Below are 18,886 nucleotides of genomic sequence, written 5' to 3' on the forward strand. Positions count from 1 at the left end.
AAAAGGATAAATTGGACTTCATAAAAATTAAGTCTTTTACTCTCTGAAGTATATTTTTAAGAGAATGAAAAGAGAATCCACATCCTATGAGAAAAAAATTTCAAAGCATATGTCTAATGAAAAACATGTAGAATATATTAAAATCATGACACAATAATAAAATTAATGGCATAAGATTTGAACAGATATTTCACAAGAGAAGATATGCAGATGGCAAATAATAAATATATATCCACCATATGATCTAGTTATTCCACTTCTCAGTATTTTCCCAAAAGAGATAAAAGCAGATATCCATACAAAGACTTCTAAATGAATGCTCACAGTGGCATTATTTGTAATAGCTCAAGACAGGAAACAAACATCAAGGGGAATAGATAACAAATAGTTATATATCCATATGATGGAATGCTAAGCAATAAAAAAAAAGAGTTACAACATGGATAAATCTCAAAATAATTTTCCCGAGTGAAAGAATTCAGATAAAAAAGAGTAATGCTCTATAATACCATTTATATGAAACTCTAGAAAATGCAAACTGATAATGACAGAATGCAAATCAGTGTCTGCCTTGGAGATGGTGTAGAGAGGAATGCAGTTACAAAGTGGCATGATAAAACTTTGGGGTATGAATATGTCCACTATCTTGATGTGCTGATGGTTTCAAGTGTGCATATAGAAGTCAGATCTTCCCGAATTCTGTGCTTTAAATCTGTGCCATTTATGGTATATCAGGCCTCAATAAAGCTCTTTTTAAAATAATCCACATATCCAGGGCACAAGTTGGCTCAGTTGGTTAAATGTCCAACTCTTGATTTCAGCTCAGGTCCTAACCTCAGTCAGGTCGTGAGGTTGAGCCCTGCATCAGGCTCCATGCCCAACATGGAGCCTGCTTAAGATTCTCTCTCTGTGTCTCCCTCTGCCTTTCCCTCTCTTGTGATACATGATGTCTCTAAAAAAAATTCCACATATCCAACACCTCTTCCCCATTTTATGTATGAGACAATTGAGGTCTGAGGACAAGGTGACTTTTTCAAAATCATACCCCTAGTCCAATGCAGAAGGGTTAGATTTATCCACATTGAAGCTTCTGGATGAAAATTATAAAAAGAGCTCTTGGTAGAAAATAACTTTTTTTATATGATAGATTCATCTACTTTTCTCAGTATATTCCCATCTCTATGCCAGGCACTATACCAGGTATGCTTCACTGTTTTGTTTCTATTTGAAAATCTAATTTCCCAGCGCTTGAGTCCAATTTCCTAGCAGATAGCTAGGAAACTTTCTAAACTGTTGGGGTCCCCAGCTGGGTTTGAATCACTTTTGGAAGCCTAGATTGTTTTCTCTAAAAAGTACCACCCTTACGTTCATCTTGAATGAGGAGTCAGACTCAATATTAATTCAAACTGAATTTTTTTGTTTGTTGTTTTAGGTCTGAATCGTTTGCTTACTAATGGCTCCTATGAAGCTGCATTTCCTCTGCATGAGGTATTGTCCTGCTTTTCCTCCTCCTCTGTCAATTTCTTGTTATTAAATCAGCTCTGGGAATAGTCATCAGTTGAGTTTGCTGATATGACATTTGTTCAGAATGAATTTAATTTGTTCAATGGATAATTAGGGAGGGCCTATTTGCATTGTGACATCACTCCTCCAGCATAGATTTATTTCTATATATCTGTTTTATGTAATTGTAAGAATACTTAAGAGTCAATGAGCACAAATCCAGAGGAATTGCTGAGGGGACTCAAAGTCATAAAATTAAAGAAGCATTGAAAATTTGCATGAGGTACCAGACCCATGAGGAAAATGTTTCTGAAATACATAGTCTCTGCAACAAAGAAATCTATGGTGATTCCTTAGAGTAGGAAGGAGCCATCTTGAAAAGTCTCTGGTACCCAAAGGGTGATGAATGGAAATGAAGAGTATTGTGCCTATTATTGCTCATTTAAGATATGTAAATTTTGATATTCTTTTTATTTGCTAAATGATTTTTGTCTTATATGAGGACTTTAGTAAATGTACCTGTGATTACCCTTAACTCTGTTGTCCGCATTCAATCTTGGGTTATTTAACTCAGGATTCTCTTTTACACATAGATTTTAAGGGACATAGTCCTCATGATTGGTGAGAGATTGTTGTCATCTTCATGATATTTGGTATTGAGCCTCTACTTTGTATCAGTTACTGTGTGATGCGGAGAGCACAACAATGACTCTCGTAGCCCGTGCCCTGTAGGATCTCACAAATAGCTAAGCTGGAACTCCTAGGAGTGAGTTCCAAAAGTCTTCTGCTAGAAAAAATATGTGAACAGTTTGCCAATAAACCTTGGAGAACAGCTCCAGCAGTTCCCAAATGGCAACTCTTTCCAAAGCATACCTTTATTTTTTTGGGCGGGGGGGGGAGGGTTGCTTACGGTGCTGTTTCTGTTGTTTTAAACACCACAAGGATGCAAAGGTGATGTAGAATTTTACAAATCTTATTCAGTAAGAAAACTAGAAGCTTTGGCCCAAGACGCTATTCAGAGACTCCCCTGAAGCATTTTTGGAATGATCCTTTTCATATGACAAAAGCAAACATTTTGACCCAAAGTTTTTCTAAAGCCACACATAGGTTATTTTTGAACTCTAAAGACAGATCACTCTGCTCCCCCCAAAAAAACATCATGTGGCTTCCTGTAGTTATTAGCTGGCATTCTCAAAAAAATGTTTCAGTGACAACTGCATCCTCCCACAGCCGAGCCCTTCCCCTTGGTGAGGGCAGTGTCTGAGCAATGGTAGGTAAGCAGAAGTATCTATTTGGTGAGAAGTTGGCAGGTAGGAGGATGTCTGAGAAGATGCAGCTCTAAAACCCCACAGAGTAGCTCAAGGCCTCTTCTCTTTGGCTTTCATATCTCAGCAAAGCCCCATGTTCTCTAAGAAGAGACCTTCCAAATTAGTAACAGCAGCAACAGTGACATAATCCGTCTATTGACTCTTTCCTCTCAGTTTAACTTAATTATATTATTTATTTTTTTAATTATATTATTTAACATCATAATAACCTTCAGAGGCATAAAAGCAAGAAGGGCAGATACTGTTCCCCTTGTTTCGTGTTAAAAATTTAACCAGAGGTTTAGAGAAAAGTTAGCCCCATTTAGTTCCTGTGTGAGTTGTTTGAGCTGAAACTAGAACCTGAGTTAGTTGCTCAGCCTTGTTTACCTTCCACTAAGAAAGAACTTCTCAGGTTAATGTTAAAAATTAGTCCACTTCTAGAGAGTACTTTTTCTGTTTGTGAAACTAGCATTGCAACTAACTTGAACTCAGGAAAAAAAAACCTCTGCTTGTCTGGCCCTTGGTCTCCTCATTTGTTCCCTGAGATGAATTGGATTTGAATTGTAACTTTGAGGTTACATCCAGCTTTTATATTTTAGGGGTTTTGTGTGGAGAAGGCAAGTGTACAGCTATGGCTATTTACCAACTACTCTGTCTTGAGACAAACAGAAAAGAGAGCTATGTCTTGGGCATGACCTTTAGGCAAGACACTCTATTCACTTAAACCATGAAAGAAACCTAATAAGGCACATAAGTATTAGTTCCATTATGAACCAAGAATCTGAGGCTCAGAGAGTTTAAGACCTTCTACATAAAAAGTAGCAGAGCTGAATTTGAATCCATTCAAACCTGCCTGATTCCTAGCAAGCATGTTCTTTTTACAATCACGGGAGCATCACCAAGATTGTGTCCACGATAACCGCTTTCCTTTCAGTAGTGTGGATCCATTTCTTTTTTAAACTACCCCATCATTACTTCTGCCATAAGAGACTAGTATTACTATCAGCTTTTCTTTATGGCTTTTTTGGGTATAACCTCACTGGTAGTTGTGTTTTTATCCCAGGGAAGTTACAGAAGTAAAAACTCCATTAGAACTCATGGAGCGGAAAACCACCGACATCTGCTCTATGAGTGCTGGGCCTCCTGGGGCGTGTGGTATAAATACCAGCCTTTGGATCTTGTAAGGTGAGTTCTTAACCAGCTGCAAACATTAATCTTGCACAGAACGATTAGGGCAGACTGTCGGCTGGGACAAGATGAAACCCGGAGTTACACAGCTCTTACTCAAATCTGGCTTCATCTCAAGAAGGCAACTCATCAGAGGACATGGGTCATTCTTAAGAAACTAGACCTCACTCTGATGAGGATGGGGCTTCCTCCAAAAAGACCTTAGGAAGGAGCCTGTGAGGTCAGCTCAGCCCCCCACCCCAACAGGACTTTATAAGGAGTGGGTCATCTATGACCCTTATTTACAAACTATCGGTAATTGCAGAAAGGTGATGTGCTTGCATATATTAGTGACAAATGGAATATCTGTTACTATCTGTGTAAGTAGGAAAAATGGAGTTCTGTCATTCTAATACATTACAGGCTTATTGTAATTTTCCACTAACAACCTTTCAAGATTGTTTTAATTCTGCAAGTCAAATTAGCCTATCAGCTTTTAACCTCTGATAATTGTACAGTGGAAGTATATTTTTTATTTAACTATTTATGTCCAACTTTCTGCTATGGCAGCCTTATACTCTGATGTCTTATTATTTAGAGACTGATCATTAAGATTGGGTAGCAACAATCCACACTTTGTGGATTCCTTATATGAAAGAAAATCATGTCTCATTTCCTAGACTAGCTGGATTTGTTTTACTTTCACTAGTGCCCTTAAAAGATGAACCCAGAACTGGGGCGCCTGGGTGGCTTGGTTGGTTAGCCATCTACCTTCAGCTCAGGTCATGATACCAGGGTCCTGGGATCAAGCCCCACCATGGGCTCCCTGCCTGCTCAGCAGGGAGTCTGTTTGTCCTTCTCCCTCTGCCCCAACCCCTCCCTCATGCATTCTCTCTCTCTCTCTCTATTGTTTTTCACAATAACTTTGTTTCCTATTTTTAAAGATATGTGTAATCACAATACATGTGCTACAAACAAGCATACCCTCAGAAACGGCAAAGATGAGGTTATATGTTGTCTTTCATGTTTCAAATTCTCCTGGTTCTGTATTAAGTGTTGTATCTTCCTGAATGGGCATGGGTTTATTCTGTGTTCTGAGAACAAGCTTGTGTATAATCATGTTCTTTTATGGAAGGGCTCATTCTGTTTCTGATATATAATAAAAGAAGAAGAAATTTAAGCCCACAACCTTAATTTGGTCAAGCGCTCTCTTCTCTTGGATGCATTATTTATCAGCAAGGCTGCTACAAAGTAAAATGATTGAGCAAAGTATTATAATGCCTAAACTCTAAACACTTCACTATGATATGCAAGGCTCTCATATCTTAAACAGGCGGTACTTTGGAGAGAAGATTGGGTTGTATTTTGCCTGGTTGGGCTGGTACACTGGTATGCTCTTCCCAGCTGCCTTCATTGGACTGTTCGTCTTTTTGTATGGAGTCATCACTCTGGATCACTGCCAAGTCAGGTAGGGGGAGCTCTGGGTAAGCCTGCCTTTGCTTCTATTTAGAAACGGGTGGTGGTGCTTTGGGGGATCTTCCCATATGTGGGCCCACTTTTCCTCCTCACTTTCTTCTCAGTCCCTGCTGGGAAGAATTCAGGAGGCTCAATTCACTAGATCTTCCATCCATTGCCAGTGTGGCTGTTGTCTTCAGTCACCAAGAAAGCAGAGTTTACCTTTATGGACCTATAGGCCACTCTGTGTCCATGGAAAAATGGCTTTCCTTCGCTGGCTAAAAGTGGCTCTCTTTCTCTGACTTTTTACCTTTTTCTGCTAATCCTGCAAAAAAGGTGGGTTGACAGTCCTTTTTATGAATTCTGTGTTTGACAAGGACCCTTTAAACCTAAGCCAGAAAGACATCATACCAACTTGTTGGGGCCTTGAGAATGATTCACTGTTGAGGATTATTATTTCAACTCTCTCACCAGATACAGTTTAAGGTATTCACAGAGATTTTATTGCCAGGCTGGACAATGATTTTAAATAATAAATGTGCCTTTTAGAAGTGATTGCAAAAGTAAAAGTGGTTGATTGATTCTCCCACCTGCAAAAATATTTTACTTTCTGGTGAAATTGTTAAATAGGAATGTAGTTTTCCCCTAGAACTAATGCATCATATTTTTATTTATCCCTCCATTATTACTTTTCACTTATCATGCACATAGAGATTGAGGCAGGCACTTTTAGGTACCTGACTGTTCCTACAGTTCAGTATGAAATTGCTTCAAATCTGTGCAATGTTGTGAATGACTTTTGTATAATTTAGGGCATAACATCCAGTGTTTTGATTCCTGTATTTTCAGAGTTTAACTTATTAATATGTAAAACCAAGAAACAGCCTCATAAATGAGTAGGTTTATCAAATTATTAAAATGTGCAGGCACTTGTTTACATTAATAACAGATATGACTAGGAAGCTTCTATTTTTTTAATTTTTTTAATTTTTATTTATTTATGATAGTCACACACAGAGAGAGAGAGAGAGAGGCAGAGACATAGGCAGAGGGAGAAGCAGGCTCCATGCACCGGGAGCCCGACGTGGGATTCCATCCCGGGTCTCCAGGATTGCACCCTGGGCCAAAGGCAGGCGCTAAACTGCTGCACCACCCAGGGATCCCTGACTAGGAAGCTTCTACAGACAAAAATCTAATCTACTGGATATTATTTAGTGGTTAAGGATTCTGGTGAAATTGGAGGGGGAAACATGCTCTGCTATCATTAAAAAGCAATCCTTTCTGTTCTGTTTTCCAGTAAAGAAGTCTGCCAAGCTACAGATATCATCATGTGTCCTGTGTGCGATAAATACTGTCCATTCATGAGGCTATCAGACAGCTGCGTTTATGCCAAGGTAATTTCAAATCTGCAGCATTCTGGGTAGATTGAATTTTTCATGTATTTTCATGAGGAACAGAGGGTAGCTGTATTCTTTTTGTCATTTCTGGTCTTTGATTCTCAAGTTTATATTGTAGGAGAGAGTTACCTCTATCACTTGGTGTTCTAATTCAAATATATATATATATATATATATATATATATATATATATATATATATATATAAGAGTGCAGTTGGTAGAGTCAGAGAAAGACTCAGATCTTGACTCTGCTCTTTACCACTTGTCAATCCCAGAACAAGTTATTTACCTCTGAGCCACAGTTTTCTTATCTGTAAGATGGAGAATGTGATACTTGTTTCATACGATTGTTATAAGAAGTGAGATAAAATGTGTACAGAGCAAAGTGCTTGGCAGATGGTAAGCTCTTAGTCAATGAGAGCTGCCATGACGTTCTTCCTTCATTATTGTTGTTGTCAAAAAAAAAAAATAGATTCAAGACTACTTCAGCTACTTGCCTCCTTGACCGTGTGCACAGACAGTCTCTTTGAGGCTGAGCTCTCTCATCTCTAAAATGCAGGCAGTGATGATACCTGCCTTCTCTGCCCCATGGCATGTCATGAAGACCAGAGAAGATAGTACATATATGGAAAAGTCCTTTGAAAAAAAAACAAATACATAGCATCATTACATCTATTATATGTTATTGCATGTCTTTTTATCATGATTGGCCTTACTTTATTAAAATTTTAGACTCATTCCTCAAATTCCTTATTTTTTACTTATGGGCAGTGTCACTAATACAAAGTGATAGCTGAGTATGGGCTGCTAAAGACTTTTCCAAGACTACTACATGTTGACTTGCTCAGATTTCATATACATTTCAGACTTTACTGAATGTCTGCAATCCCTGCAGTTTGGATCTATCTGATTATACTATTGGCATAGCAGAGTTTTGTTTTAAATGAGAAAACTTTTGATAGACAGCCCAGGAGGCTGCCCATCCATGATGTCTATAGCACTGCAAGTGGCCAGTCTGTGTGGGTGGATCCCAAACCACAGCAGCCAGCTGTGATATTCGAAAGATTTAGATAAGTGCTTGCAAGGGACCAAAAAGACACAAAATACTCTCCCTACCTTTGGAGAACATACAGATAGATCTGAGCAAGTGAGGACAAATTTAACAGAATGAGCTTAGGAAGTACAGATCTGATGAGAGTCAAGAGTTTGGTCAGTAATATAATTTTGTTTAAAGATCATGAGTTAAGCTTGAATGACCCAGGTGCAAAAGTTCTGCTTTGGGAGAAATCTCAGAAAGCCAGTCTTTTATTGTTATTGTTGTTTAAGGGTATTTGTTTTTTACATGAAAAGATAGGACTTGAGTGAAGTTTTCTTTTTAGGAGATCTGTGATGATTCCCTGAAAGGTTCATCATAGATAGTTCAGAGTGTTCCGATTTTATAGGAGCTAGTTGAACAGTTATTCTACTGAACATAAGATCTAGAACAGTATTAATTATAATAATAGCTAGGCTGTAGATATAAAAGTATCTAGGCAACCTACATTTTTATTTCTAATTCTTACAGCAACTTCAAGATAGATGTTATTACTCTTATTTTACTCAGAGTTAAAAATTAGTCATCCATGGTCACACAGTAGTAAGTAGCTAGGCCTTGATTTATCTGACTGCAAAACATATCATTGTGCCATACTGAGGCTACAAGATGTTTGGATTCCAGATTTTAGATTTGGTCTTGCCTTAAAAAATTTAGTAAAATGAAAACTGAAAAAGTCTCAGAATGAGAGAATTGAAGGTCTATAGTGTTTCCTTTAGAAGCATTTATTAGAAATGCCAAACCAATTTCATAGGACTGAGGATACATAGGAATATTGGATCAAGTCAGAGCCCAGATCACTCTAATCAGTGGCTGTTCTGCTGGTCAGGAATGCTTTAGTTCCGGCCTTTACATTTGCAAGATCAGAAACCCAACTTAAATTGGCTTAAGCAGAAAGGGACTTATTGGTTCATTTCACTGAAAAATATACTAAAATAGCTCACACTGAGAACAAGAGCCTCCAGGCCTAAACTGGTCCTCCAAGATGTCGCTCTTTGGCTTTCTGTCTGCATGACCCTTTTGCAGACAGATTCTCGCCACATGATAGGGAAGGTGGCTACCGATTGCCACAATATGAGATTTCTGTCTTCTTTATCTCCTTAAGCAAATTTGTATGCTTTTTAAAAATGCTTGGTCTGCTGTTACAGAATGTCAGTTTCAGAACATTGATGTTGCCTAGTTTAGAATTCTTTGGAGTCCGCTGTCCTCCCCAAATACTTCATTATGTTGGCCTGTGCATGCCTATCCCCTGGAGGTGTCAACCAATTTTGAGTAACGGTCAGAGGCCAGGCACTCAGCTGTCAGTCCTGGTGAATTTACAGAAAGGAGAGGACAGTTTGTCCCAGGCACCACTGTGCGCTTTTTCCAGAGGACTTTTTTGGTCAGAGTTTCATTTTTAAATCTGCCTAGAACAAAACAGAATTGGGCGGAGCCACTGTCCCCTGACTGTAATCTACCAGTCCTGGAGTCTAAGAGGACCTGGGCTGAGGAGAGAATGCCAGCTGGCCAGGGAGCATCTCCTTTTCTCCTCAGCCAGTCAGAACTCTGAGCATCCTTGATATTACTCCAAGAACCAGCCCCTGTGGCTTGGCCTGCTGCAGCTGATTTGATGGGAGACATATCCAATGACCATGGAGGGAGAGGCTAGAGTAGAAATTATGTTTTGTTCCATGATAAGCTTCCACTCTGCTAGGGAACTGCCACTAACTCTCCCTGTATACCACCACTTCCTACACACACACACACACACACACACACACACACACGCCAGTTCAAGGCAACTTTCCACCTGCCCTGGGGTTCCTTAGGGTCTTTATTTTTGTGATTTTTGGTTCCCAGAATCTGTTGTCTGCTTCTCTAGGGTTGATTTTGGCAAAGGGAGTCATCAGGCTATTTTAACGTACCGTTTTTTTTTTTTAATTAATTTTTATTGGTGTTCAATTTACCAACATACAGAAAAAACACCCAGTGCTCATCCCGTCAAGTGTCCACCTCAGTGCCCGTCACCCATTCCCCTCCAACACCCGCCCTCCTCCCCCCTTCCACCACCCCTAGTTCGTTTCCCCGAGTTAGGAGTCTTTATGTTCTGTCTCCCTTCCTGATATTTCCCAACGTTTCTTCTCCCTTCCTTTATATTCCCTTTCACTATTATTTATATTCCCCAAATGAATGAGAACATACACTGCTTGTCCTTCTCCGATTGACTTATTTCACTCAGCATAATACCCTCCAGTTCCATCCACGTTGAAGCAAATGGTGGGTATTTGTCGTTTCTAATCGCTGAGTAATATTCCATTGTATAGTAGGAACCAAAAATCCTTACTAACTCACCCCTCCTGATTCACATATTCCCAAGTAACTGCAGCAGAAAAATGTCCCTCTCCAGATGTTTGTATATCAGTCCCAGGAAAGGACTCTAATTGGTTCTCTTTGAGCAACATGCCCATAGGGACCTACATGAGAGGCATCTATTACCAGGAGGAAGGAGAAAGACAATGTGAACAGCCAAAAACAATGACCACTACAACTGATTTCAGAATCTAATCTGATGGCACAAGCTACAACTTCCACCAACACCCTATAAATACCCTAATAGAGAGTGCACACCAGCCACATACCACTGGAAGTCTCAGGCTTGATTTAATGCTCAATGCGTTATATGATATGCAATATACCATTTAGCACTCCCCTCTGGCATACGAAATATTGGCTTTTGCCTTTTGTATACATGAGGTATTTGAATGCTGCTAATCTCTCCTATGTTCAAAGAAAAAGAACTTTTGGAAAATTTTGAAATACTTCACACTCTGATATAAAAGGAAAATACCTGTTTATAGTTGGCACATTCTCCAAGGGACAGTAAAGTGTATTTTATAGAGAGCTATAAAGTACCCAAAAAAGATTATGCTTTATGAATGTATCAGTCATCATTTCAATTTGGCATGACACTGGTGTGATTTATCCTGGAGGCAGAAATGACCATGACAGTTTTGCAGGACAAATAGCTTTCTGCTGTAGTGTTTGTGATAGAATATATTATCTGGCAATAAAGTATTTGCTAGCTGTCTTTGTGTTATATGTAATAGGTAAATACAGTGATTACCTGAGGCTTTAATAAAGGTGGAAGTGGATTTTGTTAATGGTCTACTCTCTCTTCTTTGTAATACTAAAATCCAGAGGGTAGCCCAGAAAATGTTTGTTCAAAACTACACAGTCAAGATAGCCAGGTTTTCCAAGTGAATAAATGAGGCATTAAAAATAGAAATCAGAAGCCTTTAAAGCAGCAATAATAATACCTTCCTAGTCTTAAGTAAAAGTATATAATATACATATGTCCACGTATAATAGTTTTTATGGGGCATCAAAGAAAATTCTTAGCAGTATCGGGGCTGTTGATAAATTTATGTTCAACTTGATAATACCTACGTAAAGGGAACAGATCCTCCTTACGTACCCAAACAACTTCATAATTGGAGGAACGTCCTCCTTGATTATGATCCAAAAGGAAAATATCCCAAAGAAACATCGCAAAATTCATTTATTTTTATTTTGAAAAACTGTGAATTGAAACTTGGTATATGAGAAACTAGTTTAACTATGATTCATAATGTTCCCAGGTAACCCACCTCTTTGATAATGGAGCCACTGTATTCTTTGCTGTTTTCATGGCAGTCTGGGGTAAGTGTCCTGCATCCATGTAACTTGAGTTCCCTATATATGCTCTAGAACATGTTCTTTCAGAAATTTGATTTTGTCATATAAATGTGAAAGAAAGAGGCTTAAGTAAATTCAGTCGGCCATTCTATTAGATACAAGCGGCTAAAAAAAAAATCATTTAGTTTATTTAAAAAGCAGTGTTGTAGAGGAGAAATACATCTGATTTCTCTTAAGCCTTTGACAATTTCGTCAATATTCCATTATTAAAGTAAAATTCGCCTTCTGTTGGAGACAAAAAAAAATGTATAGTATATCAAAAAATCTGGTGAAGATCTAAGTACTCATTGAAGTATGTGGGACTTTCTGTTGTGAGTGGAATCTTTTCATCCCCCTAATCTATGAGTACTCACCTCTGGCTTCCTTCCAGTTCTGGTTAAAATGATCCCCTAAAAATGAGAGCTATTTACAAAACTGAATTGAGTTCTTTTACATCAGTTTAAGTCAACAGCTCCATGATAACAAAATGTGATGGAACATTCACTTAAAGAATTTCTTAACCCAAAGAAAGTACTTAACCTACTTCTTCGAAAAATGAGTTTTAGTATCTTTCTCATCAAATCATTTTAATGTTTTGGTTTAGTAGTATAGAAAGGAGTCTGGGCAAATTTATAGCAGTTTATGGTTATTACCTTTGAAGAGAGGATTTCCCTGTGGAAAGGGTAAGTGAGCAGTAATGAAAGATTTTTTTTTTTACACTCTATTTTTTCAACTTGGTTTTAATTTAATATTTCACAATTATTACACATTTCTGCTAGAATCTCTGTTTTGATATTATAAAACTCTGCGAACTCAAGCCTTAGGCTCATGTTGTTCCTTCTGTCTGGAATGAACATCAGATCTTCTCCATCTTTCAGAGACTAGATGAATTGTCATCTTCGTCCTTTGAACTTGGTAACATTTGATTTTGGGTATTCTTCAGACACTTAAAATGATTTTCAAACACAGTTTATCTCCCCTAGTAGATTTGTGTTCCTCAAGGATCATTATAATTATTGGAGAGTTCATACGTTTCTCTCTTTTTTAAAGATTTTATTTATTTATTCATGAGAGACAGAGAGGGGGGGAGGGAGGGAGGGAGGGAGGGAGGGAGGGAGGGAGGGAGAGAAGAGAAGAGAGAGAGAGAGGGAGAAGCAGGCTCCATGCAGGGAGCCTGATATGGGACTCCATCCGGGGTCTCCAGGATCACACCCTGGGCCGAAGGCAGGTGCTAAACTGTTGAGTCACCCAGGGATCCCAAATTCCATACATTTCTTTTGAAGACAGAGAGATTCATTTTTTGGATGGATGGATGGGAAAAAGAAAAGGGATAAAGAAGCAAATTATCAAAAGTTTTTTTAAAAAAAATAAGAAAATGAATGTGTTTAAATGGTCTCCTTGACAATGGAAAATATAAAAATCTTGTTCTCCTGAGGAGGCTTGTTCTAGATAAACTGTTTTCCCTATCTAGAAATCTTCAAAGGAAAATTGTTTCTTCCACTACAGCTCTGTTGAAGGAGCATGATGCCCAAGAACCTAGTCAAACCATAGCCTGGAGGAAAAACTAAGGTTCTGCCCAAAGAAGAACTGGCAAGATCATCCATGGGCTTATTCTCAAGAATAATCCACATTTCAATGTGTATTGAAAAATGTGGAGACAGAGTCAGGAATAGGAATTGACACTGCAAGATCCAGAGAGGACAGAAAGGTGGGAGAAAGAAGGAAATTGAGATTGACCATGAGGTAAAAGTAGGGATCAGAAGAAGTTATGAGCAGGTTGAAGTTATGAGAAATCAGAACCTAGAAAGAAGCAAAAGCAAAGTATTAGTGAAAAATATATAAAGTAGAGAGTCCATAAGCTCACTGGTAGCCAACTGGGAGAAAATGCAAGAGAGCCTCCCAAAGAGAAAGAGAGGATGTAGCCAAATTGTGTTATTAGGATATGAGGGTAAGGACTTAGGATCTCTTGTGGCTGAAGTCTCTCAAACTGCTGGCTTCTGTATCCTGTCTCTTGAATAGGCGTCTTTTAATTCCCATGGGATTCCTTGATAGGACTTGTGAAGAGCCCTCATTATCTGTGCTACACCTTAATGCATGTGCCTCTCCATCCCTTGCAAACAAAGGAAGCTAATCAGAACAGAATTTTGGTTATGGGACTGAACTCTCAGATCAAGAATGTGTATTGGGTTTTTCTAGAATATATTTGTATTGGTAACCATAATAGGAAGTATATATAATAAGCCACCCAGTGCTTAAGCTTTGCCATAGTTACCATTGAGGATACTGTAGAAAATGCATTCATCTATTAAACCAGTGGTTCCCAAGCTTTTTCCAGTCATGACACGCATATGAAATGGTAATATTTGCACAGCATACTGAGATACGCGATACTGCCCTAAGTACCTTTGCTTACCTGCCCCAAGAGATGAAAGGATTATTACCTCTTGTATACCTATAATCATCCCTAGCATACCTGTTGGGCAGCTCTGCTTTGGTCCATGAGTCTGCTATGTAATAAGTTAATTCTTAGGAATAGAGAGTAATTTACTGGAAGAATTAATACATAAAACTCCCTTATTAGTACTTCACCAATTTTGACTGTAATAATGTTTTTTCTCCCAGTTTATCTTCTGAGACTCTAGAGAAGTGAAATTTTGGTATAATAACATTGGTCTATAGGCATAGGTCATCATCTTCCCTACCCCTCACCCAGTACCACCATTATAAGGGGAATTGGATCCCATCTTTGCAGGTTTTAAATGTCTTATGCTGGTGATAACAAATAGTTATATTTTATCCTTGCCAACCTCAGTTGATTGGTGGTGGCTGCCCAGAACTTGGAGCTGAGAAACTTCTGAGTTGCAAATGGGTAGATTAGAAATGTGACAGTCCTTGGGCCTTAGAGGGTATCCAGCAAAAATCTGATAGATGTATTGCAATAACCTTTGGGCAGAAGGGAACATTTTAGGGACACTCTAGGCAAAGCAAGCCTGGAATAATTCATCCTCTGAATTGCTTTGTCTTAGTTGACAGCTTACTGCTTAAATCTTGTATGGGTTCCAGAAATGTGACAGTTTGAAAAAAAGAATGATTTACCCCGCATGTTTCTTTGTAGATGGGTCCGTGCTTTTTGCAGGAATCTGGAATGGCCAATAATATCTTTAATAATAGCATACACTTATTGAGGGCTTACTATGTGCTAGACACCATCCTAATCAGTTAATTTTTATAGCATCATTTGAGGGAAGGTACTGTTATTATCCTCATGTGATAGATGAGGAAGCTGGGGTAGTAGCTAGAAAGTGGCAAAACCAGGAGTTAAACTGGGCGCTCTTAGCTTCTACACTCTATTGCTAGATCATATACTGTTTGTAACCCTATTTGCTTCTGCTTCAGAGATCAAAAAAGGTCTGTTACATTTGTCCCCAGCCCCATTTATACTGTTTTGTGATGGTGATGCTCTATAAAAGTGTGTCAATTCTAATAGAGCTCAGGTTAAGGTCTCAGGCTCATCTTTTATGACTGACAAGTTACATTTAAGAAAACAAATGCACTTTATTTTGGGTAAATTGCTGGATACAGAGATGTTAAAAACAGACATGAGTGGTTTATGAGACCTCTGAAGGATGGGGTTGATGTGTTTGTTCTGTTGCTTTGCGTGTTCACCAGAAAAACAACAGGGCTCCATTTGGAACCAGTCTTCAGCAGCTGGGAAGGGCCTTTGTGTGGAGTTAAAAGGGGCTTGACAGAACTCACTACCTTTGTGATAGCAGGGGCCTCCCAGGGACCCTCAAGGTACACTGTGACCCGAGGGCTCTGGGCTTAAACCACAGTGTGGCTCTTTCCTCATTGTTCATTTTTGTTCAGAAAGATTGAAGAGACTGAACAATTTTGGCCTACATTAGCTTTCTCCCTAGGGGGGAAAAATGAGTCATTAGGGACCTAGATGTTGGCAGAGACTTGTCAGGAAGCAGATTATTTTTCTCTTTTCTTCATTTTGGGGAGTTTTTCTCTCTTTTTTCTGTTTTCTTTTCCTTTTACTTTCATTGCCAAAAATTAAATTGCCCTCAGTAAATAAATAAATCAAGGTCCATGTTCTCCAATCAAAATAACAAGACTGTGATTATTTTCATGGAAATTCAAAGATTCTTTATATGGTCTGTCAGTAATTTGTAAATGAAGTGTGTCTCAGTTTTGAAAATAAGTTTTATAATACTTGCTTTTTATTTCTACATATGTACATTGACTTTATAGTCGTATGTATATGTCCAACAAAAATAGTGAATATAGACAGAACATGAAGACTCCTAACTCTGGGAATATAGATAGAACATGAAGACTCCTAACTCTGGGTGGTAGAAGGGGAGGAGGGCGGGGGGTGGGGGTGAATGGGTGACGGGCACTGAGGGGGGCACTTGACGGGATGAGCACTGGGTGTTATTCTGTATGTTGGCAAATTGAACACCAATAAAAAATAAATTTATTATTAAAAAAACAAAAAAATAGTGAATATATATTTTTAAAAGATGTATATTTACTAAATGCCTATTAGGTGTATAAGTGTAGTTACATATGGCACCTCATCAATTTTTCATAACCTATCAGGAAGAAATATATAATCCCTATTTTATCGATGAACATATCAAGGTTCAGATAGCTTATGTGATTTGCCCACAATGACCCAGCAACTGCTAAGTGATGGAACCTGGATTTTAAACCAGATTTGGTCTGCCTAACTGAAGTCATTCCAAAGTCTGTATACTATGTCATGTACCTTTTGTAGGATATGTTAAGATTTCATGACTCAGCAGACCATGCATTCTCACTATCAGTTGGCAGTGGGTATACAAAAATTAGTAAGATGTGATCTCTGTTCTTAAAAAACTCATAGTATGTCAAGGGTGAGTTGGTAATTATACTATAGTATATTAAGTCCAATTTACAATGGGAAAATGGTGATCCATGCTGCCAACTTCCTGAAGCAGAAAGGAAAAGCAAAGATGCTTTCATTCAAAAGGGGATCCTGAAACTGTGTCTTAAATTTGCCAAGCAAAGAGTGGGGTTGAAGGGAGGTGTGGAAAACATTCTGAACTGAGAACAGCATGGGCAAGTCTCTGAAAAGGGAGTCCATTCAATGCGATAGGGATATTTAGTATGTATTAGTTTCCTAGGAGTGCTGTAACAAAGGACCCCAAACCGGATGGCTTAAAACAACAGAAATTTATTCTCTTGATTGTCTGGAGACTAGAAGTCAACAATCAGGGTATGAAAAGGGTCAGTTCCTTTTGAGGACTCTAAGGGGACAACTGTTCATGTCTCTCCCCTAAATTCTTATGACAGCCAGCAATCCTTGACATTCCTTGGCCTGTGGGTGCATCACTCCAATCTCTGTCTCCATCTTCACCTGCATTCTCCCTGTCACTGTGGCTTCACATGGTCATCTTTCGGATTAATCTCACTGTATTAAGAGCCTATCCTCATCTTAACTAGTTAATCTGCAGTTACCTTATTTCCAAATAAGGTCATATTCAGACATTGGGTCTTTGGGAAAACACAGTTCAACCCATAGCAGAGAGTATGTTGAGGCTTGAGGCTTGTTTATCATAAGATATTTGTGCTTCAACAGGGAACCATGTCTTCACCTTGTAGACAACAGAAGGCCAGCTGAAGTTATAAGCTGGGGAGTGACATCATCAATTGTGCCTGGGAAGTATCTCTGGCAACAGCAGGGGAGGAGTGGAAGTTGGGCCACTTAGAAGGCTGTAACAATGTTCAGTCAGAATATTATGCAGAATTGGGCTTTAGAAAAGATCTAAATTACAGAACAAATCCTTATACATAAATATGTTTTCCTAGTGTTAGTTATATATAATAGGCAAAATAAGTATCCAACAATAGAAGAATCACTAAGGGAATTATAAGCTGCCATTAAAAGTTAGTCTTTCAAAGCAGGTAATAGAACATGAAGACTGTATTTTAAAAATTGGTGAATATAGGATATAAAGTATACAAAAACAGTGACTTCAAGTATATTAAATACTAATGAAAACAAAGAGGTTATGTCATATTATTAATGTTAATTTTTCTCCAGATTGAGGGGATTATGGGAAGTTTTTATCACCTTTATTTAGGTATAATTTATATAAAATCCAACTTTGAGTGTACAATTGGTAAGTAATGTCACACATATATAGTCATGTAATCATCACCAAAATGATCATATAGAACATGTTCATCCTTCAGAAAGTTTCTTCAAGACTTTGCAGTGAGTCCCTTGGGGACCTCTAACCTGCTTTCTACCACTATAGTTTCACCTGTTTTAGAATGTCGTGCAAATAGAATCGTTTGATATTTAGCGTTTTGTGTTTGGCATTTTTCACTATGATTAATGTGACTGAAATTCATGTATGTTGTTGTAAATATCAGTAGTCAGTTCCTTTTTGGTACAGAATGGTACTTCATTGCCTAGATATACTAAAAATGTGTATATCCATTAACTAATTAATGAACATTTGGCCAAATATTCATTAGCTGTTACAACAGTAATAGCTTTTAGGTTTTTAGCTTATTAAAAAATAAGGCTGAGAATCATTGGATATTATAATTTTGTGCATATTTGCATAAGCCTTTGTATCTATTTCTCTTGAAATAACTAGGAGAAACATTGTTTGATCTTAGGAAAAGCATCTAACTTTATAAGAAATTGTTTTCCAAATACTTGTGTCATTTTGCATTCCCAGCATTATATAAGAGTTCAGGTGTTCCACATTCTCATAAACTTGGAATTATCAGTCTGTATCTTTGTAGTTATTCTAGTAGATGTGTAGTGTTATGTCATTGTGGTTTTAATTTCCATTTCTCTATTGACCAATGATGTTGAACACGTTTTGATGAGTTTATTTCAATTCTGCACATCTTTAGTGAAATGTTTGTTCAGATTGCTATCCATTTGTTTTTTGGTTTTTTTAAATTATTTTTTATTTTTTTAAATAATAAATTTATTTTTTATTGGTGTTCTCTGCACTTCCTGCTTTATCCCATGTGGTCTCTTCTCTACCTCTAGTTGTGGAGTTTGTTCTGCCTCTCTTCAAGTTGGTTTCTGGAGTATGTAGAAGGAATTGATAGTTATATAGTTGTATTCATGGGACAAGAGGATCCTAGGGTCCTCCTACTCTGCCACTATTTTCCGCCTTAATTTTTATGAATCATTATAAATGATATTGTGTTTTTAATGTTAGTGCCTATGTGTTTGTTAATATGTAGAAATACA

The 18,886-nt window shown here is 38.0% G+C and overlaps 1 protein-coding gene across 19 annotated transcripts in view; it reads left to right on the top strand.

Annotated features, from left to right (window-relative positions):
* Positions 1–18,886, top strand: part of ANO4 (anoctamin 4) — a 402,861-nt gene that overhangs the window by 308,245 nt on the left and 75,730 nt on the right. For all 19 annotated transcript variants that reach the window (XR_011994944.1, XR_011994946.1, XR_011994947.1 and 16 more), the window contains 5 exons: positions 1,433–1,488; positions 3,874–3,995; positions 5,311–5,445; positions 6,730–6,826; positions 11,541–11,601. Coding sequence is in view for 14 of the 19 variants with exons in the window: in XM_072724685.1 (XP_072580786.1) it covers positions 1,433–1,488; positions 3,874–3,995; positions 5,311–5,445; positions 6,730–6,826; positions 11,541–11,601 (471 nt within the window). In the remaining 5 variants the exon portion in view is untranslated. The remainder of the gene's footprint in view (positions 1–1,432; positions 1,489–3,873; positions 3,996–5,310; positions 5,446–6,729; positions 6,827–11,540; positions 11,602–18,886) is intronic.

This window comes from Vulpes vulpes, chromosome 10 (assembly GCF_048418805.1).
Source record: "Vulpes vulpes isolate BD-2025 chromosome 10, VulVul3, whole genome shotgun sequence".
Classification (NCBI taxonomy): domain Eukaryota; kingdom Metazoa; phylum Chordata; class Mammalia; order Carnivora; family Canidae; genus Vulpes; species Vulpes vulpes.